Source organism: Amblyomma americanum, chromosome 3, assembly GCF_052857255.1.
Source record: "Amblyomma americanum isolate KBUSLIRL-KWMA chromosome 3, ASM5285725v1, whole genome shotgun sequence".
NCBI classification, from domain to species: Eukaryota; Metazoa; Arthropoda; class Arachnida; order Ixodida; family Ixodidae; genus Amblyomma; species Amblyomma americanum.
The window spans coordinates 207591160-207611374 of record NC_135499.1 but is presented as its reverse complement, the minus strand read 5'-3'; the positions used below and the strand labels follow the sequence as shown (position 1 = coordinate 207611374).

General features: G+C 46.7%; 1 protein-coding gene across 2 annotated transcripts in view; it reads right to left on the bottom strand.

Annotated features, from left to right (window-relative positions):
• Window positions 1-20215, bottom strand: part of LOC144125950 (semaphorin-2A-like) — a 58270-nt gene that overhangs the window by 35142 nt on the left and 2913 nt on the right. Inside the window, exon 2 of one of the 2 annotated variants that reach the window (XM_077659782.1) lies at window positions 19154-19311. In XM_077659782.1, coding sequence (XP_077515908.1) covers window positions 19154-19235 — 82 coding nt within the window. In that variant the 5' untranslated portion in view covers window positions 19236-19311. The remainder of the gene's footprint in view (window positions 1-19153; window positions 19312-20215) is intronic. The other variant, XM_077659783.1, reaches the window with a different exon arrangement.

Sequence of the window (20215 nt, the reverse complement as noted above, 5' to 3'; positions counted from 1 at the left end):
GAAACTGATTCTTAGGGAAACGAGATGGCGCAGTATCCGTCTCACATATCGGCGGACACCTGAACCGCGCCGTAAGGGAAAGGAGGGAGTGAAAGAAGAAAGGAAGAGGTGCCGTAGTGGAGGAATTTCGACCACCTGGGGATCTTTAACGTGCACTGACATCGCACAGCGCACGGGCACCTTACGCAGCCGCCGCGGTCGGGTTCGAACCCTGTGTGGAAGACCCCTTGCAAGCATTTCACGCATAGAAAAGACTGCGCATGATCGACGCAAAGCCGTTGCCCGGAAGCCGCACGCTCTAGCCACACTTCCCCACAAACGCGTATAGTATTGAGTGCACGGCTCACATAACACCACCTGTGTGACAATACGCGAACGGCGACCGCCGCCGCTTATAATCATCGCGCGCAACCTCCAAACTTCGTCTCCGCGCCCGATCGGAAGAGACGGCGACGATTTGTAAACAGCGACACGCACTCCCACTTTTTGAGACCGCTCTTGACACTGCCGCCGGGGAGAACGCTGCAGCAGTGGGGTTCAACGCCCTGCGCGCGCGGGTCCCCGAGTGTAGTGTGTGCACAACGCGGTACACGTTGCGTACGTACACACGCACTACGCGGGCGGGCGTCGCGAAACATGCTCGCACGGGGCACATCCACTCTGCTGCGCGGAATAATTTATTAGCTAAAATCGCGGCGTTCGCCGTAAGGTGAACACCACTCCCGCACGGACAGAGAGGCCGAGTCACGCCGTGTGCGTGGATTGGACGCAACGAGCGCTGAGAATAAGATAAAAAAGAAAAAGAAAGCGCGCCAGTAGACGAACGAACAAATGGAGCGCGCACATCAGGAGATTCGCCGAACAAGAGTACGCAATTTCCCCGCGAGATCCCGCTCAATGCTGACACACCGCTGGCGCAAAGCACCCGCGGTAAACTGTTGTAGCAAACTGCATACAGAGTGTTTCACCTAAGACTTTACAAAAGTTTTAAAAACAGGCTTTTTGAGTTAGAAGAGCGCTTTTTTTTTTGGCACAGCATTGTCAGCGGTGTAGTACATCAGAATACAGCTAAAACATGCTGACAGCAGACTTATTACCTACATTTAGTAGTTAACTCTTACTGTTAGGCTCCTTAATCATTGAGAGGCGCGTAGCCCACGGTAAATAATACATCAGTTTTTAGAATTTCGAAAACTGTTATCCTCGGCGCTGTGGACAAAAATATTTTGGCTCCATCGCGCCAGAATACATGCGCTTTCGAGAAACTTGCAGGAAAAGCAACCTTTCCAGTGCACGTACCCCGTCGAAATAGCCAAAATTTTCTAGGCCAAAGCGGCGAGGGTAATCGCGTTTTCGAAATTGGGCGCAAACCCATCGACGAAATGTGCAGTGCAGTGGGACTCCGTTTTCTTCGCCAACGCTCACAGGGCACCATGACGACACGATGACCACGGTATTAATGAAACGGGGCGTGGCTGAAACCTCGAGAACGTTAACCCACCAAGATCAGGCGAGCACTTTAAGGAACAAAAAAAAAAAAGATTAGAACTGCCTTGATGTTCCGGTTAAAGCCCATCGTGGGAGTGGGGTGTGTACAGCGATCGCTAGCAATGGACAGGGCCGTCTAGATCACGTGACAGCGGAGAGGTGACGTCACTGAGACTTCGGATACGACGACGAGACGGCGGACAGACTGCACCGTCGAACTCTGGAAAGATTCCCTCAAACGGCTCTCGTTATTATGAAATAAAGGGGAAAAAAATCCGCATGCTTTCCTCACAGACGCCGCTGCGTGGTAATAATAATAATAATAATAATAATAATAATAATAATAATAATAATAATAATAATAATAATAATAATAATAATAATAATAATTGGTTTTTTGGGGAAAGGAAATGGCGCAGTATCTGTCTCATATATCGTTGGACAACTGAACCGCGCCGTAAGGGAAGGGATAAAGGAGGGAGTGAAAGAAGAAAGGAAGAGAGGTGTGCCGTAGTGGAGGGCTCCGGAATAATTTCGACCACCTGGGGATCTTTAACGTGCAGTGACATCGCACAGCACACGGGCGCCTTAGCGTTTTTCCTCCATAAAAACGCAGCCGCCGCGGTCGGGTTCGAACCCGGGAACGTGGTGCAAATACTACTCTGACGACGTCGCCGTGAGCCCGGGAGATGCCCTAGGGCAGCGGCGGCGGCGGCGGCCGCACTAATTAGCCGACCCACGCGCGGCGAGCAACCTCCACGGCTTCCCTCGTTCCTTTGACTCGAAAAGACGAACGCGCGTAGCACAAAGGGCTTCGCGATATCTTCCCTGCCCCGGAAGGCACACCCGGAAATGTCGGACGTCCAAACTTTTAAATTGCACGCAGCCCCGCCGCCGCTTTTCGCCCGAACTCCGGGCCTCGGTAATGCGCGAGGCGGCTAATGCACCGCTGCACCGGCGTGAATGTCTCGAGCCAAGGTATTCCCGGAACGGTACTCCGTTCGGCATTTATTTCACTCGCGCTACGGCTCTACAAAGCGACTGACAGAGGGCGCGGGAAAGGTCGAAAGTGATACTGTCGGAAGGCCGTGTAATTTCCCTCGTCAACTGATGATGATGCTGCACAAAGAGGGTTATTCCGTCTACGGCAAAACGAACTTTAAAAAGAGAAAAGAAAACCCTTCGGACATTCGGGTCTCGCGCGGGAGCGGAGCGCTACATGACGGCTTATTTCGTGAAACAAACGGTTCCTGGCCGCAGCGCTAACTTTTTTTTTTTTCTGAATAACAGCAGCCCGGTATCGACAACGACAGATGAATAAGCGCTCGTGTTGCCTGTCCTACCGGACAGACTAACACAGACAGTGCCCTGCGACCACAGAACACAGCGAACGTTTTCACGAATCTCCGTAAAGTAATAAAGGGTGATTAAATGCACAACTGCGCAAAAATAAAAAAAAAGCGGGAGGAGGAATTGGGGTAAGGTGGTTGGAATATCATGGCTGTACGTCACAAGTCTAATGACTGGAGTTCGGTGACTGGGGTCGACTGACTAGCGTTGACTGACGAGTGGACTGACTAGAGTTGACTGACTGGAGTAAAGATGAAACGAAAATTGGCTTTGGGGGAAAGAAAATGGCGCAGTATCTGTCTCACGTATCGGCAGACACCTAAACAGCGCCGTAAGGGAAGGGATAAAGGAGGGACTGAGGGAAGTAAGGAAGAGAGGTGTGCCGTAGTGGAGGGCTCCGGAATAATTTCGACCACCTGGGGATCTTTAACGTAGTGGTCTTCACGCGATTTTTTTTCCACCATATAATAACTGCAGTAAGAGGGACATTTCAGAACCAACCAACACTGTTTCATACGCATTTTACTTAGTGCGCTACCTCATTCCAACCCTTCTATCTCGTCCCCTCGCTTCCCGATTACGGCGTACAAACGCCGAAGATACGCAACTCCACTAAAGAAGGCCACCTTTATTGGGTCCTACAATGAATGGCGTGGGTAAAAACGAAAGAACCCGCTTCAATTACAGTCAGCCTGCACCATCAATGCGTGGCGCATGACAGTGAGTAACACAGTCTGCTCGTATAATTCATGAATCAGATCGGTCGCCACCATTTCCGGACCAAACAAGACGAACTTCACGGCGGAAGGCACGGTGGCGCCATCTGTTGCCCGCAAAATGAATGCCACGGCTCCTGGGAGTAGCTGCCGTTCCCTCGACAGCGAAATTGTTCCTTCGGCTCACTGAAACCAAGTAAAGCGCAGGGAAAATGCAGCGCCCTCCTTTTGACGGTGGCATTAAAGTGGGAAATTAATTGCGTCAAAGTTTCAGTTAGAATATAATTTCCTACAGCACATACGAAAAGACAGGCTCCTCACCATCGGTGGGATCCGAACCGACAACCTCCACACGTCGCGTGCAGTGCTCTGCCACTTGAGCTACGACAACCGCGCTGTCCCCACCCCACCGGTTTCTAGTGTACTTAAGTTGCTTTCCTTCGTGGGAAAAATAAAAATAAAAACGAAGGCACAAAACAGTAAAAAGAACCGCGTACGGATGTAAAGGGGGGTGTACAAACAGGGCTCGTCACCGAATACACGGTACACCGCATATAGCTAGACGGGCATGCCGTGAGTTCGCGAAAAGCACTGCCGCCTGGTGATGGGAGCGCGCGTGGGTGGCCAACAGAGCTCGCGCGTGTCTATACAGACGCATGACGCGGCACTGAGCGAGTCCTTTTTACTAAATGAGACGGGCGAGTCGCGCACGCCCCTGTCACTAGCGCACTTACCGCCGATGTGCAAAGCGAACCGTCGACCCTGCGCGCGGGACGGCGGCGCAGGGACGAAATTAATTAAGCGACGGCGTGGCAGCAGCTACAGTTCCCTGCCGCTGAGCTGCTGCTGCTTCTTTCACTCGCTCGCGCACCTCGCTGTCGGGAGCGCGCCCCGTAATTATGAATAAAGCGGCGAGGAACAGCCACGGTCTGCCTCTCCCCCCGGCACAGAGCGCGCATAGCGGGCGAGCAAGCAACAACACACGCAGCCGCCAAGAAGCTGGCGAAGGGAGTTCGCGGTGTGGAATGCGATAGCAGAGCGCGTTTTTCGCGGCCCGCCAGCCCTTGAGGGGACGTGATACCCCTGAAGGCACGCCTGCCTCTAGCGTCGCGTGTTCGTCCTTACTGCAGAGCATTTCCTTTCTCAACTCCCTACAGTCACTAACGAGGAGAGCTGCCATGCTGCTTGGAGGCGGCACGGTGCTCAGACACGGGCAGTAAGGGGAAACAAGGGGAAAGATGATCCCGAAAGCAGCTGCTTCTTTTTTTTTCTTCTTTTCAGCGAGGGAACGTGAAGCTCAGCCGAATTAACTGTGCGAAACAATGGAGACGCCGCCGCCAGCCAGTGCGAAATGTTCTTCGCAAATGATGAAACCTAACCGCAGCATGCATGTATAGTCTTTTTTGAAACCTCCACGCGCGTCCGCACTCCACATAATTATACGCACTGAAAGAACAGCTGATAAAAGTGAAACAAATTAAATTATTACAAAAGATCCTTCCGAGCGTTGCTCAAGGGATGCGTAGCGTATGCATTAGCCCAGTCGCCGAAATATGCTACGAAACGGTGCTACGGAAGCCTTCTCTTCAATTGCTTCGAATTCGCACTCAATCCACGTCGACCGCGTACCAAGAGGATGCGAGGGCTCCAAGGGGATGCGAGGGCTCGGCAGCTGTCATCCCAAAAATTTGCTGAGCGATTCCTTCAGACCATAACTACATAACTAAGAGGACCTAAGGCATCACGCCTATCCAAAAATATACCCCCCCCCCCCCCCCTCCAGCTACCGTTTACCGCTCTAGCGCCTTCAGGACGCTAGATGGCGCCACGTGCTCGCCAGCAGTGCGCACGCCAGCCGCGTCGGGACAAATAAGCGACTGCGCACTGGAGGGGCGCGGTAAGCGCCAGTCCAGTCTCTGTGTTCGTTCGTCCTCGTGTCTTCGCGCCAGTTTGCATTTGTGCAATTATGTCTCGTTACAGCCAGCTAGCTCAGACTAAAGTACTGCTAAAGGTCTGTTTTCGAAAACGACTCGTGGACAGCGCTCACATCGAGCGCGGATACCGTGCGCGAAGCGGCGGGAAGAAGCAAACAAACGTCGTTTTCAAATTATGGAATATTTTTTTTCCTATGACTGCATGCCTGCCTGTGCGTGAGCGCGGCAGCAGTTATTGCTTTCCTACCACTTCTTTAAGCAAATCGGCACCTGCAGCCACTTCACATCGAAAGTTAGTCTGACAACAAAAAGCACGAACAAGGCTACACACAACTTCATCATGTCTAGAAAACGCCTTGGCTTTAAATAATGGACAAATACAGTAATGCGAGAGCTTGGCGTGTCGCCCCACTGCAAGTCTTCCCGCACCACGAGTTTAACAAAATCCATTCATTAACCAACCATAGCCTCCATTATATGTAATGGTAGTCTAGAAACACTTCGAAAAACAAAGCTGCCACGTATAGTACCATATGCAGTTGGCCACAACTCTAACAAAATATTATATTAAAATCTTGATGAGGTTAGAGCACTGAGCTAGTCGCAATCCCTGTCCCGAGCATGGCCCAGCTGTTATGAGTAGCTTGACACAAATGTGAGGCAGGGAAGCCAGAGCGACGGCTGATGGCTACGCCAACCTGGGCAGCCAAGGCCATCAGCTACCCAGTTTGCCGCACAGTCTCGCAAACAGTTATGAACATTGCTTCACCTATAACGCTGTAGGGCAGCGCCACTGCTTTCAGAAATTAGAGAAACAGAAAATTATTACGTCAAACACAAATACCTTTCCCTACCCCCATTCCCCAAAAACTAAACCCCGTTTTCTGAAATTGCACCCCTCTATGTATTTCATTATGTCTGCCGGGAAGATTTGCATTCTGTGCCAGGCCTCCGATTTCACTGCCAGTTTATATTTTCACTTGTTCTTTGCACTTGAGTAAATATTTAAGCCTCTAGTGCTTCCTTACTCTTCTGTAGACTCATTTTTTAGCGGTAACAGGCTGTCTTTCTAGTTTCTCTTTTTACAACGACAGCTGTTAAGCACCCGTCCCTGGGTTTCACGTCGTAGTAGTAGGCATAACCGGTGGGTGCGTTGCCGAGGGTACCACTCGGAGGGTGGTTGGTTAGGGAGGGAGTGTCTATCAGTCGCTATATGGGGTTTAACGTCCCAAAGCAACTCAGGCTATGAAGGACGCCGTAGTGGTGGGCTCTGGAATAATTTTGACCACGAGGTTCTTAAATATGCACTGACACCGCACAGTAAGCGGGCAACTAGCATTTCGGCTCCGTCGAAATGTCACCGCCGCAGCTGGTATCAAACCCGCGTCATTCAGATCAGCAGCCGAGCACCATAACCACTAAGCCATCACGGCAGCTAGAAGACGGGTATGACGGGAGCGGAGGAAAGGGTAACCAGCGGGTAGTTCCCACCGGAACTATCCGGAGGGCAGTTACCGTGAAAAAGAATATGGCGAGAGCGCAACTAACTGGTGGGTGGTTGATATGCGAACCACCCGTAAGTAGTTACCCTGGAAGGAGGAGGAGGGTTGCCACATGGAAGGAGCAGGGCATGGCAACAGCGTAGGCAGGCGTAACAAGAGGACGGCTACCTCGGGAAACATCCGGAAGGTGGTTACTGTGGATGGAGTGTGTGGCGAGAGCGGTGAAATCCCCAATTGGAGGATGATAACCGTGGAAGGTGGCGGATATGGTGAGAGCGTGAGAAGGCGCAACCAGTGGGTTGTTGCCACGGGAACCCCCCCGGAGGGTAGTTATCCTGGAAGGAGGAGGAGGGTATGACGAAAGCATAGGAAGGTGTAACTGGAAGGTGGTTACTGTGGAAGGAGGAGAATGTGGAGAGAGCGGAGGAATCACCAACCAAAGGATGATTACAGTGGAAGGAGGAACCTACGGAAAGAACATGACAAGGCACAACCAGTGGGTCACTGCCGGAGGATAGTTATCCTGGAATGAGGTGGAGGATGGTTACAGTGGAAAGAGGATGGTACGGCGAGAGCGCTGGAATACGCAACGAAGGATGGTTACCACGGGAACCATCGAACGGGTGGTTATCGTGGAAGGCAGAGGGAGAGCATGGCCAGAGCAGAGGAATGTAGCACGGTTTATCTGCGGCAGCTGCTCCAAAACGTGCCGCCTGGGAAAAGGGTCATCGGTCGTGTCGTGTGCCTAGGCCGGCGCAATGGAGAGAGCTAGTCAAAAATGGGGTATGCTTAAAAAACTAAAAAGTGCACTGTACAGCTTTACAGATATGAAGTTGCTCTAATGTTCTACCGCAACATATCGATTCAGCAACCTTAACAGCCGTCATTGAATCTCGCATTAGAGTGGTAACCGTCCTGTATTTTTTTTTTTCAACAGACTCAGTAGATGTCTTGCGCATGACTGTCAGCCTTGTTTTTCTTTCTGCCCCATGTGAATGCGTAGCATGTTTAATAACTGGCACAACACAGAATGTGTATTCACATCATACAGAAAAAGGCCACACTTCTTGTGTCTCCAGAATCCAGTCTGAACAACCGAGGCACTCCCTAGGCAACATCCAGATCATTTTGCTGTGCAGGGCCAACACGACAAATTCATTTCTGATTAAATGTTTCCATCATGCTCGAGGTGTCTAGTGCGCCCACATGGCCTGCATTCTATATCTTGGCATCAACTGGGAGCTGCTCACTTTGCACTCAAGGATGCAGTATCCCACTTTCACGCCTCCTGGACATGCAACCCTTTCAAGTTTCTTGATAACACTGACAGCTTAATCACTTTCACAAAAAAAGAGCTTTCAATTACTTTTATGCCCCTGTCACGATGATACCATGCTGGGCCGAGCAAAGTAATTGAGTCTTTTTCAGAAGTTTGCTCAATGGCCACGTGGCCATTGTAAACTGTATTTTCACGTTTATGTCATGACCTGCGCATTAATTAGAGCAGGAAGAAAAGCTTTGCATGCTTTACTGAGGGCCACAGTGTATGCAAAGTGTGAGAGGCTGGTTTGATTGGCACTGGCATTCACAAAAGGTTCAGCACTTGCATGCAGAGACAAATGAAAACCAACGAACTCAGGGCAGCCGTGTGCAGAAGGCAATACCTGATGCTCTGCCTGCGAATCACCGAGGCTAACAGTAATGACCATAATCCCAGACTGATCATCTAAGCTGCCCTTCCTTGATCGCTTTGTGCTTCCTTCGGGACAATTGGTATATTCTCGCATCTTCAGAGGATTCCTTTTTTAAAAATCCTTGCAGACGACACGACACGTAGGGAGGACATCCAGGAAAAATGCATAGAACAGGAAAACAGGTTCGGTAAGGAGGGCTGGTCCAGAATTCCTGCACCCCAAGATCATAATATTTTTTCTGCTGGATCATGCCACTTATGAAATGTCTCCCGAAGACGTAGTTGGTGGATTTCCGTTCCCGATCCTTTTGTTGGAATCGCTCTAGTCGATGCCTGCAACCGCTGTTAGTGGGTGGTATCCTTGAAGATGATCACTTTATCTTTGCAGGACTTGTGCCCACTTTCGCAGGATGTGTTAAAAAAATGAGCCCAGCGCTTACATCAGGCATTAAAGAGAGTCTCTGCAAAATACTAGAGCCATGCACACCCCGAAAAGATGTAATAATTCAAATCAAACCCCTTTCATGCTCGCTTTTGGAAAGCCAACCTCCTCATCCTCTATGCTGGCACTCGAGCCATCGTCCGAGCCTTAAAGATGCGCGTGCTTTTCCATCACGCCTTTCGTCCATATGGCTACTGTCCTAGGTTTCCTCACATAAACAGACACAGAGACAGGCACACGTGCATATGCTTGCTTTCCAAGAAATGCCACAGGGTTCCCAGGTCCGTGCTTTGGCCATCCATTTCGAAAAGGAAAAGGAACGCCCACCACTCTAGTCGTAAAACAGAGAAGAGGCCTCTGTGAAACAAAAATACAGGCACGAAAATGACACTCATTAACAATGGACGACACTGATAGAAACAACCAGATTTATGAAAGGGCGCTTGCAACCACATTGTGATTGCCGAGCTGATAGTGTTACTCAATCATTCAGTCTGCGAAGAGAATGTCTCAACGCTGCTTCATCGTTGGATGTGCAAGCAGCAAATGAGGTGGAACCATGACTCGGCACAAGTTGCAAAAAAACAAAATAATCCTCAAGCCATGTCTGCCTCAACGCGTCAGCCTTCCAGACACAGTGGACAAGCGTGCGGCTGTTTGCAAGAGACAATTCGCTCCGGAAATGACTACATCCCCAATCAAAGAATACTGAAAGCAATGGCGAAAATATTTTTGTTATCCTGAAAATAATAACAAGCAAACGCACCCGAACAAGGAAACGGCATCATGGCATTGACATATTTCACGAGACTCTACACCTCACCTTCCGCTAATATCGGAAGAGAAGAGCGAAGTTTGCTTGTGGAGGCTAGTCAACCAGGCAAGAGAGAGAAAAACCTGACAGAGGAAATGGAAGGAGAGGAGCATGGCAAAATAAACTGGCTGCAATGGTTGTACTTTACTATTAATGAGTCTTTTAAAAAATTATGGGAATAATTCAGACACCTTAACAGGACGCTTAAGGGAAGTATCAAAATATGCAAGATGGATAGATTATTACTCAAAAACACTACCAATGTTTTTTCTATGCAGAAAGATGGTTGCGTTGCTCAGAAATCCACAAATGAAGATCCCAAAACCCTTCCACATTCAAAGCGGCAGCAAAAAATGAACAGCCATAAGGTCATTTCAATGAAGTCTTTGCAATCCGGCCAATCAGAGGCACCACTTCCAAATACCAGAAATGTAACCAGAGACCGAAAACCGAAAGTCAACAGATCAGTGGCCACTGCAGCAAGATGCAAGTGCAGGCCACCTCTGCCACCCACTATTTCAATGGAGACTCTCCAATGCATCGTGTGTGTCTGCGTCTCGTTGCAAGCTCCGTGGACGCGAAAGAAGTTATGTGAAGTTATCGAAGGCAGCCGCAAACCGCAGAACAAACTGCTGACTGCGCTCTTGCATGTTCTATGCACAAACGTTAGCGCAAAATAAGAGACAATCACAAGAAAGGTGGACAAGACAATGCGCTTTTTGGTTGGTCGTCATCCTTTCAGATCCCAATCAGTCATGTTTCTTTGGCCCTTTACACCACGTGTCATGCCTGTTATTGTTCTTTCTCCAATCTTATCGTTTTTAACTAAGTCATGTTTTTAGTGTTTTTCTTTTATCGCTTTTATGACCCTATTCATCTTTCTGATGCTTGCTACAGCTGATAGGTGGTGTGACGGTGAACCTATATATTATGTGTTTCTTTCAATAAAAATCAGTTGTCAGTAGCGCGTTGTCTTGTCCACCTTTCTTGTGATTGCCTCTTATTTTGCGCTAACGTTTGTACATAGAACTATGCACCAACTAGCCCAGTAACAAGTGCTACATGAGCTCTTGCTTGTATACATCGGCAATGATAATGTGAGCATGTGGCCTTCGGTGCATTGTGTGCTGTCGTGAAGTGTGCACATAAGCTTCAAGGCATCCTCAAAAGCATGAGCTGTCGCTCTCTAACGTATTCATTCAACACCACATGCGAGTGAAAAACTGTATGCGCATTCCTCATCAAATGGCGCACTGTGGCTGTGCTGTCGATTATCGCGTGCTTGTTGACCAACTACGGAGTAAGTATGATCGCAGACAACCCTTGTGATTGACTCTGTTGTGGTCATTGTGATCTCTACATCCATGATGTGCTTCCTGTGGGTTGGAAGCAGAAACAAATCAGGGCATATTCCGCCCAACTGCAGTCTGCCACCCGCCGGTTACAGCTGTTGGCAGGGGAATGCATGCATAAACTTGACACATTCAGCTGGTTGAATGTTTTTCTCATGGAAAACCCTGTATCGTGTGCCGGCACTTCATGTACTATGTGCATGATGACCCGCGCTGGAAAACTTTTTTCTTTAATGAGCCAAATGAGAGATGATGGTGCATAAATGTGGCACTTCTCAGATATTTTTGAGCACATCTAAAAGCATATTCGCCTTTACACTGCGTAGAAAACATGGAAGACCATGCACTCGCATAGCACTTCACACATTGAGGACGTCCATGCATGCACATGTCTACATGAGTACGTATTAGAAATGGAAGAAACAAACACTCTGCCATTTCATAATCTCCACAGGCTTTATAAAGTACCCAATTCGGCAGCTGAAGTGAGAACAAAACCACTTCGCTTGCAACATAACAAGCACACACAGCATGGATGCCATTGAAAGCTTGTGGTTCTGAACTTGCGGCGTACAACGGCTATACGCAGCCTGAGCGCACAGTATGCGAGGCGAAAGCTTCAGCACTCGTATTTGCAACTAACCTTTTTCTCCATCGTCTGTTTTGAGCTGTTTCAATTACAGGACCCTCTGCACTGCTACGTTCATTGCACTTCTTTTCTCGCATTTCGACAGCAACTATCCATCGAGACGGTGAAATAGCATTCGTTCATGAATACGCCCTTCATCAATGCTGCACGAATCTTCGAGCGGCAACGCCATGTGTATGTACCTCACTTTCATGCAATTTTCTGGCTCATAAAAACGTTGTTTTTGGTAAAAATGGCATTGCTGTCATGAGAGCCTGCCCTGTCAGTCTAGCCTGAGTTAGCATTCCCCTTTAGGGTCCCTTTTAGGAGCAGAATAAGATAGCATTACATATCACAATTATTGCAGCTTCTGTTACAACTTCTATGTGCATTTGTGTTAGTTGCTTTGCAATTGTCGGTCCATCAACCGCCATATTCAGACCACTAGCTATAGTAGAAGGTACCTTATCTATGCTGTAACAGTGCCACCATTTGCATATATCACATTTGTTTCTAATTTTTTACTTCAATTCTTTGATTTGGTTTTATCGAGTTTAACGTACCAGCGACTCAGGCTATGAGGGACACTGTAGTGGAGAGCTCCAGTAATTTCAACCACCTATGGTTCTTTATCATGCACTGACATCGCACAGTACAGGCCTCTAGCATTTCGCCTTCATCGAAATGTGACCGCCACAGCTGGGATCGAACCCGCGTCTTTCGGGTCACCAGCCAAGCACCATAACCACTGAGCCACTTCAATTCTCTAAGTTGCTGCCAAGAAACTAGCGTAGGTTGCTCACAACCCAGTGGGCAAGTTGTGATGACATCACAAGGTCACATGACCTCTCTCGACCTAACAGCAAATTTCATGGCACTGGACATTGGTGAGGTTTGGTGCGGTGACAACTGTAATGCCATCGCATTAAAATGTTTACAGCATGCGTTCTGGGGACGATGCCTCACAACAGCCGAGGTAGAAAAGATTTGCAACCATGGGTTGGTCAGTGGCCCTTTGAGTTCCATCATAGGCAATGGCAAGCTAGTAAGACCAGGTCTCAAGATTGTGCAGCCTACCACAGCAGCACCACCACTTCTTGAGCACAATGCAGCCCGCCCATTGTTCCGAGGGTGTCACGTAGTATTGCAGAGTAATGCTTCATTAATGCAATAGCATTAAAAGCGGCATCAGAAAGAAACCCGCCGACGTATGGCAGCGTCAGCGTCAGTCATAAAATTCGTTGATTGGCCGATGTGGTGTGTGACGTCATGAGACCATGTGACGCGGCCGAGTTGGCATAAGAGAGTTGGCAGGTGTGCTGGTTACGTGACATGGCTGAGCATGATGGCAGGCTCGGCGCCAGTTGGTAGGAGTGCTTGGTTGTGTGCAGACGTGTCTAGACATCTCCATGCATCAGGCTGGAATGGAGCCAGAATCGACATCGTGTGTCTATACCACAGTGAAAAATCCCCGCAATGGACAGGGCGACCATGAAAGTATGTCGCTGAAGATGGAGTATTGGCGGTTGCACAGGCTAAGCGTATGCCGTGAGCGGAAAAGACGGAAGAGGAGAAGCAAACATAACAGACTTTAGACTTCAATGCTATCGCATTCTTAACGCTTAATATAATTAGGTGTCTACTATATAATTTTTTCCAATTTAGTTTTTCCTGGTTTATTGTCTTCTGAAATTGTATGCACGAACCTTCTGAAAGCTTTCGGAACACTTTTCTGCAGTGACAAGAAGGCATTCTTGCAGTCATCGTTGCACGCAAGCAGGGTCGCTTTCCTTGCTGTTTACAAGACAGTCTGAGGGGGCCAGCAGCGCATTGAGTTAGCCCATTTTGACTGAGAAGCCTAGGGAGAACAACAGGATGTCTTTGGTGTCGTTAACTAAAACGGGCCGCTCTACAACAGGGTGAAAGGGCTCGCTCAGTGACATGAAGATTTATCGGCATGAGCAGTTCAGTGCACAGCCCAATTAACCCGTAACTACGGTGTACTGGAACTCTCACAACTGAAGATGCAAAGGAGATAGTAAGACAGCTGGGCTTGAAGTGGATCTCTTATACCCCTGTTGCACGAGCACCCATTGAGTCAATGGGCATCGAAATTTTCGAGGGCCATCCGGATGCACCGCAGCCACACGCTAAATTTCAATGACCACTGTGCGAGTAGTGAGCATGCGATCCGACAGATGGTGATAGGGGTAGCAACATTTTTTTAAAAATGCGAAGTGAAGCCGAGTAAAAGGAGCCGAATGTTGGAGTAAGTGCTATTTTAACTGACAGTTTTTTTCAGAAAAAGCTATTCAAACACTTCACAGTTCATCACAACGTAGAGACAGCGATGGCATGGCAACAGTGGACAGCGATGTGCACTTCGTTTCAGAAGCATTCCCTTTTCGCCGGTGAAGCTGTCACAGATCAGTGACCTTCTTTGTCCCATTCATAGCTACTATCGCTGCACCATTTGTGGGGCACTTCTCAGTCTTGGTTGTCGCAAAGTGTGCTATAAGGCAAAAAAGAAAAACGAAGCAGAACGGCACGACGCTGCACAACGAGAACAGTGCCGGTTTGTTTACATTTGACCGCCGGACATCCTGTGGAGCTGTCATTTTGACTATAGAATAAAAAATGGCTTATGAACTGGCAATGTAGTCTAAAATTTTGCAGTTAAATAATAAAAAAATTTCTATTTCGAGATTTTTTGCGATGGTTTTTCAATGTATGGTGAGTGCGAGGTTGTTCTCAATGGAACTTGAGATTCCAATGGCCATTTGCGAACCTCCATTGAGTCGATGTCCATCGCGTTCAATGGTCATTGAAAACCGCTGTGTGGCACTGGGCGATCTCCACTGAGTTCAATGTCCACTGACTCAATGGGCATTGAAACTGCCCGTGTAAGAGGGGTATTACAGGGGCTCAGATTGCCTTGTAGGAAAAGCACAGAGTTTGGAAGCCAGCTGCAAGGCTCCTCTGACAGCAGGGAATGGACAGAGGAATGTAAAATGTTTTTCTGAAGAAAGAAAGAGTACACTGGTTTTCGGGCTGGCTTACGGGACTACCTGGACTGTAAGCAAGAAAGTCCGGGACTGTAAGCCAGAAATTTACACCTGCTCATTTGCCACCCCTGGGACAGGCTGGCAGCACTCTAGCTACCCAACCAGGAGTCCACCAATAGAGGGGCCCCCTGTAACCACCACACAAATGTACTCTCATGTTACTTGCTCTTTTTGCTACCCAGTCATGAAAGTGCACCATTCAAAGGGTTCGACTGGCTCCGACAGGAAGTCACTGGAACTGGGAAAGTACCGCATCCATTTGCCCTGCACCACCACACCCCTGATTCCCTCCCCGCAGTCACGTGGTCACGTGCTGCCATAATGTTCCTGCATCTTTCCAGGCGCTTGTGCTGCAGTTGGAAGATGGCTTGCACGGCGTGCTACAGAGCATGCTCTGACAAGCTCAGCGTTTTTAAAAAGCCTGGCAAGAGACTGTGAATCAAGAAATATGCTTGATTGCTGTGGCTTCGAGTGCAGCAACCGCGAGGAACCTGGAAAAGCCCTTTTTGCCATTCCAAGCAACAAGAGTGACTGCAAGCGTCGAGCTATTTGGCTGCATGGGATAAAACGGGAAAAATAACACACTACCCTGTGTGTTTGAGGTAAGTGTTTGATTAAAGCTTGTACTTCATATCACTCTGCATGTGAAAAAAAGGAAAGTAATAGAACAAGGTCATAAAACGGAGCTGCGTGGATTGTAAGCAATGAATGGAATGAATGCCTAATCTCAAAAGAAGAACAAATAACGACAGGAATTCCAACCAAATTTTTGCAAAAAGATTGAACGTTTTGGAATATACTCAGTTATTACTTCCTCATGGTTTAACTGTGGCGCAGGTTTAGCTTAGCTTTTAAACGGCGGAGCATCTGCGACCGTCGCATCAATGAATTTGATGAAGAGTTCAGAAGGAGCAATTAACATTCTCGTGCATCCACTGAATAGCCACGACTCAAGAAGCAACCTTCTTCACAATTCTGCTTTCATCTAAAGCACAACATACCTATCAAAATCAATCTATCTTTTGGTCACTTCCTTCGCAAAGTTCGGCTACCGTGTTTCATCTTATGTCTGCTTTGTGCTGCTTTATTCTTTCTGCTGAAATTCTTCCTTTTCCATCAGGTGCCACACTGCTGGGCCCTTGGAGGATGAAATTTTTCAAATAACACATTACAGCTTTCCTTTTGGAGGAGAGAGGACTCATGTGATGATAGGTATGGACTTGTGAATTGTATTGTTTGCACACCTTCTTTTCTCAGAACTTGGTTGGCATTCCGGTCCTCCTTTATTATTGTCTTGTTTGTTTACCTACAAGCCGCCAGCCGTACAATGCTTTCCACGTTGGTTTCCGTTCAACGCACCTCACAGATATGGCATCATTTCGTATTGTAGGCAGAATCTCAACTGATCACTTATGTAAAGAAAAAGAAACATTAGTTTTCCTAGACACCTGGTTTGTTGCAAGATTATCATGTGTGAAAACGATCAACGCTATGTATAGCACTTGCCAGCCTTTATTAGGGACTTCTTAACAATTATATACCGTATATCTGTTCGACTGTTGTATAGTTGCACAATCCACACAAATCCCATTAAGTAGTCACTGAATGTGATATGTACTATGATTTTTGCAAGCTAGCTGTGCAGGTATTCAGAGTTAATTTGTGTTTCTTTTGTGCACCACAATATGTGGCCTTTTCATAAAAAATTTTAACCCTTGACTGATTGGCGGATTCTATGCAGTCATGCTATTTAATATCTATGCTAAATGTTGGCTAATATACCAATTTCTCGTGTTTTTCTTTTGCAGGACTCTTGATCAAAGGAGCTCAATGTGAAATCAAAATGTGCTTCAACGAGTATTAGAATACAAGCAGCTGTTGCAAAAGTAAAGTAAAATAAACTTGTGGACTTTCTCCAATGTTCATTACATATTTTTATTCATCCCTGCATGATTATTCCTCCTACTGACTTCCACATTTCATGCACATACACACAAAATTACTTGCTCATAAAGAGTAAACAAGTGCACTTTCGGAAATTTGCACCATATCCTGCTTTTCTTAGCTTCTTTTAGTTTGCTGAACAGTAATTTAAGGGGGGACGTGGGTTTCGGAGATGAAATGTTTTATTTCTTGGCGTAGAGCAATCAAATTTGTCACACTTATTAGGGAATGCACTAAATGAGTAAATACCAGTTTTTCATTTATATGTGCTTCATTGCTATGCCAAACTTGCCAAAACCCTTGCGTGACAACAATACATAGGACGATTACCCTATTAATCTCCCACTGATGAACATCACAAATTATATTTTAAAAAAACATCCCCTATGCTCCTTGATTTCGGTGACTGTTGGCTTGAGTCATGTTTTTTACAAAGAACATCATGTTTGCATAATACACTCATTACCATCATGTCAAATTTTTAGTGACAGAGTGAAGTACTTAGAAAGTTATTCAGAAATACAGGAACATCACTGCATAAAGAATTTATCACGGACCACAATGCAACAAACAGCATGAAAATCCATGAAGCCATTGTCATGCTATGCTTTTGTGAACTTTTGAGAAAACTAGCATTTTCATGGAGCATTTTCATGGAGCATTTTCATGGAGCATTTGCATGAAGCATTTTCATTTTCATCGAGCCAGTTTTTACTACGTAAGGTTACAAAAAAAATGTTTAAGTCGCTTCTGGGCTGTTATTTGGAATATAATTAGAAAGACCTTATAGATAAGAAATCTGGTGTTTTCCAAAATTGGAATTTTTTTTCGAGATTTTCATGTTTTGAAAGTCGCATCCCCCATAAAGAACCAAACCCAAGTTGAATTAAATATGTAGTATTCAAATGACGTGTAGATATGACGATAGCAGAAAAAGCTCTTCATACTGGAATTCTTGGTGCTAAAACTCTATAAGAGCATGCTAAATATTTTCTTCATAAATTTTCCCAAAGTCAGAATTTTTTATTAAGCATTGGGATATTACGGTACTACTAACCACAAAATACATACAGTCGACGCATTTGGCGATTTCTTTTGTTGTACCCTCTCAATACATAATTACTTTTTAGCTTACAGAAACTAAATTCTGGCTTCTATTTCTTTCCTTGCAAACTAAGCAGAGCTGTTAAACCTGTAGTCCGAGATTTTAAAGAAATGCGACCATTCGGAGCGGCTAACTTGCCTAGCCACAGGCGAGTCTGTTGCACTAGAACAAATATGGCAGTTGTGGCGGCGCAGCTCCGGCGGTTGTGATACTTTCCCAGCTCCAGCGACTTCAACAGGCACCTACCCATAGCGCCATTTACCTCCCACAATGAAAACCAACCCCCCTTACCTTCCTCCACTGTGACGTTACCTGGATGTCCGTGTCAGCCGCAGCCGCTCGCTATTAACTCTCGTATGTGTTCTCTTTCTCCACGTCCAAAGTGCCAATGGTTCATGTTTAATTGCACCTGAGGTGCATTACCATGCTACTGTGTTCTACAGCAGCAGTAGCAGCAGCAGCAGCAGCCAGCATCATTGCCACTATATCTGTTATACCGCCAAGCCTCTCTTTATAAAAAATAAGGAATGTTTTTTTGTGTTCTAGAACAAACTGCTTTTCTTTTTCCACAGCTGTACACGAATAGCGACTCTGCCAACGAAGCACCCTTTTAAATATGTTTCTGACACGAAATTCAACAGTTGGATTTCCCGTCTTGCTAGAACAACTTATATTAGGACAGTTCAGTAACATGGAAGAAATGAAACCTCCACAATATGCCACATACATTTCTGTTACATTGCGAGAAAGGAAACTCCGCTCAGCTATGTTGACAGGCAAAAAGTTTAGCTAGAATGGCTAGTTGCCATTACTTGTCAACATGGACTTCAATGAACATGCTTTACACATGCAGGGAAACTTAACTAAATGCAATGTTGCCATGTGTCTAGTTTTGCCATGTGTCTAGTTGTGCTTTTGTTCCCCTTCATAATGATCATCCTCGACTAGCCCTTACACAGACGTTGCTGCAGTATAATTCTAGTTACGGTACAAGTGTTGCACATTTCTCGCCTCTGCGTGCCATCTAGTTCTCGCAACACCCAATGCAAGACATGCAAAACTGAACTGTACCTAGGCAGGCAACATGAACTGCACAAAAATGGGTAGCAGCAGTCCTTACCTGCCCATGGCGTACGATGGCTGGCACTAGTCACGGCTATAATCGTCCAAGACAAAAGCATGGCAGCTATTGTGGCCTTCATTTTGATTGGTGCGTAATGTTGCAACTCTTCAGCAGTGTTGGTGACTGGAGCTTGCAGAAATGATGTTCGCAAACTTCTGAAAAAAATTTATGAAGTGCTTAATAATTAGTACCACCAGTAGTCCCAACATCTCGTCACAGAAGCAAAATAAATTCACAATGGGAGACATGGACATGTTTTAACACGAGAGCATTAGTACCCCATATGGAAAAAAATGTCCGGCATCGGCGACCACTGGAAACCATGCAACCGGAGTTGTCGGAGCACAGAGGTGGAATGTGGCACCTACCGAATAGGTTACGTGACCTTGTGATGTCATCACAACTTGCTCACCGTGGCAGGTGGCAGTTAAATGAATGACTGGTTTTGAGAGGTTGCTCAGGAGGAGCAACCTAGGTCTAACAAGCATCACCCACTCGTGGCTGTGCTTAGAACAGCCACCTGCCGGGATGGTGGCGCATCCCTTAACCGCTGCATGGCTGCGCCAGGAGTGGTACCATATGCGGACTCCCAGCGATCTATGAATGTAAAGTAGACAATGGCCAATTCTGTACATATGAGCATTAACTCATTAATGATATTGTGTTATACCCTTAAAGTGGAGCTTAAGTTTTCCTCCAGTTTTCTTTTTTTTTTGTAGAAGTGCTGGATCAGAAAACTAATCTGAATGCCTTGTATACAGCTCTTGATAGCGGCACTAATGACTTCATGTACTGAGCACGTTAATGCACTCAAGCATACAAAACCTGGTATGCAACTTTAGCCCACTTCTATAATGTGTAACATATTTGTGAGAAGGTGCGCGCTCATCTTAGTGAACAAGACTGCCTCACAACCATGCCTAGGCATGCTTTAATATGTCCCTTATTTAAGTGTAACAAGAAATCATAAAAACCACTGCTATACAGCACGCACAAAAAGGTTTGCACCTTTGTAGTTTCTGCAAAAAATCAGATCAATTTTGAGTTAGTTCAACATGT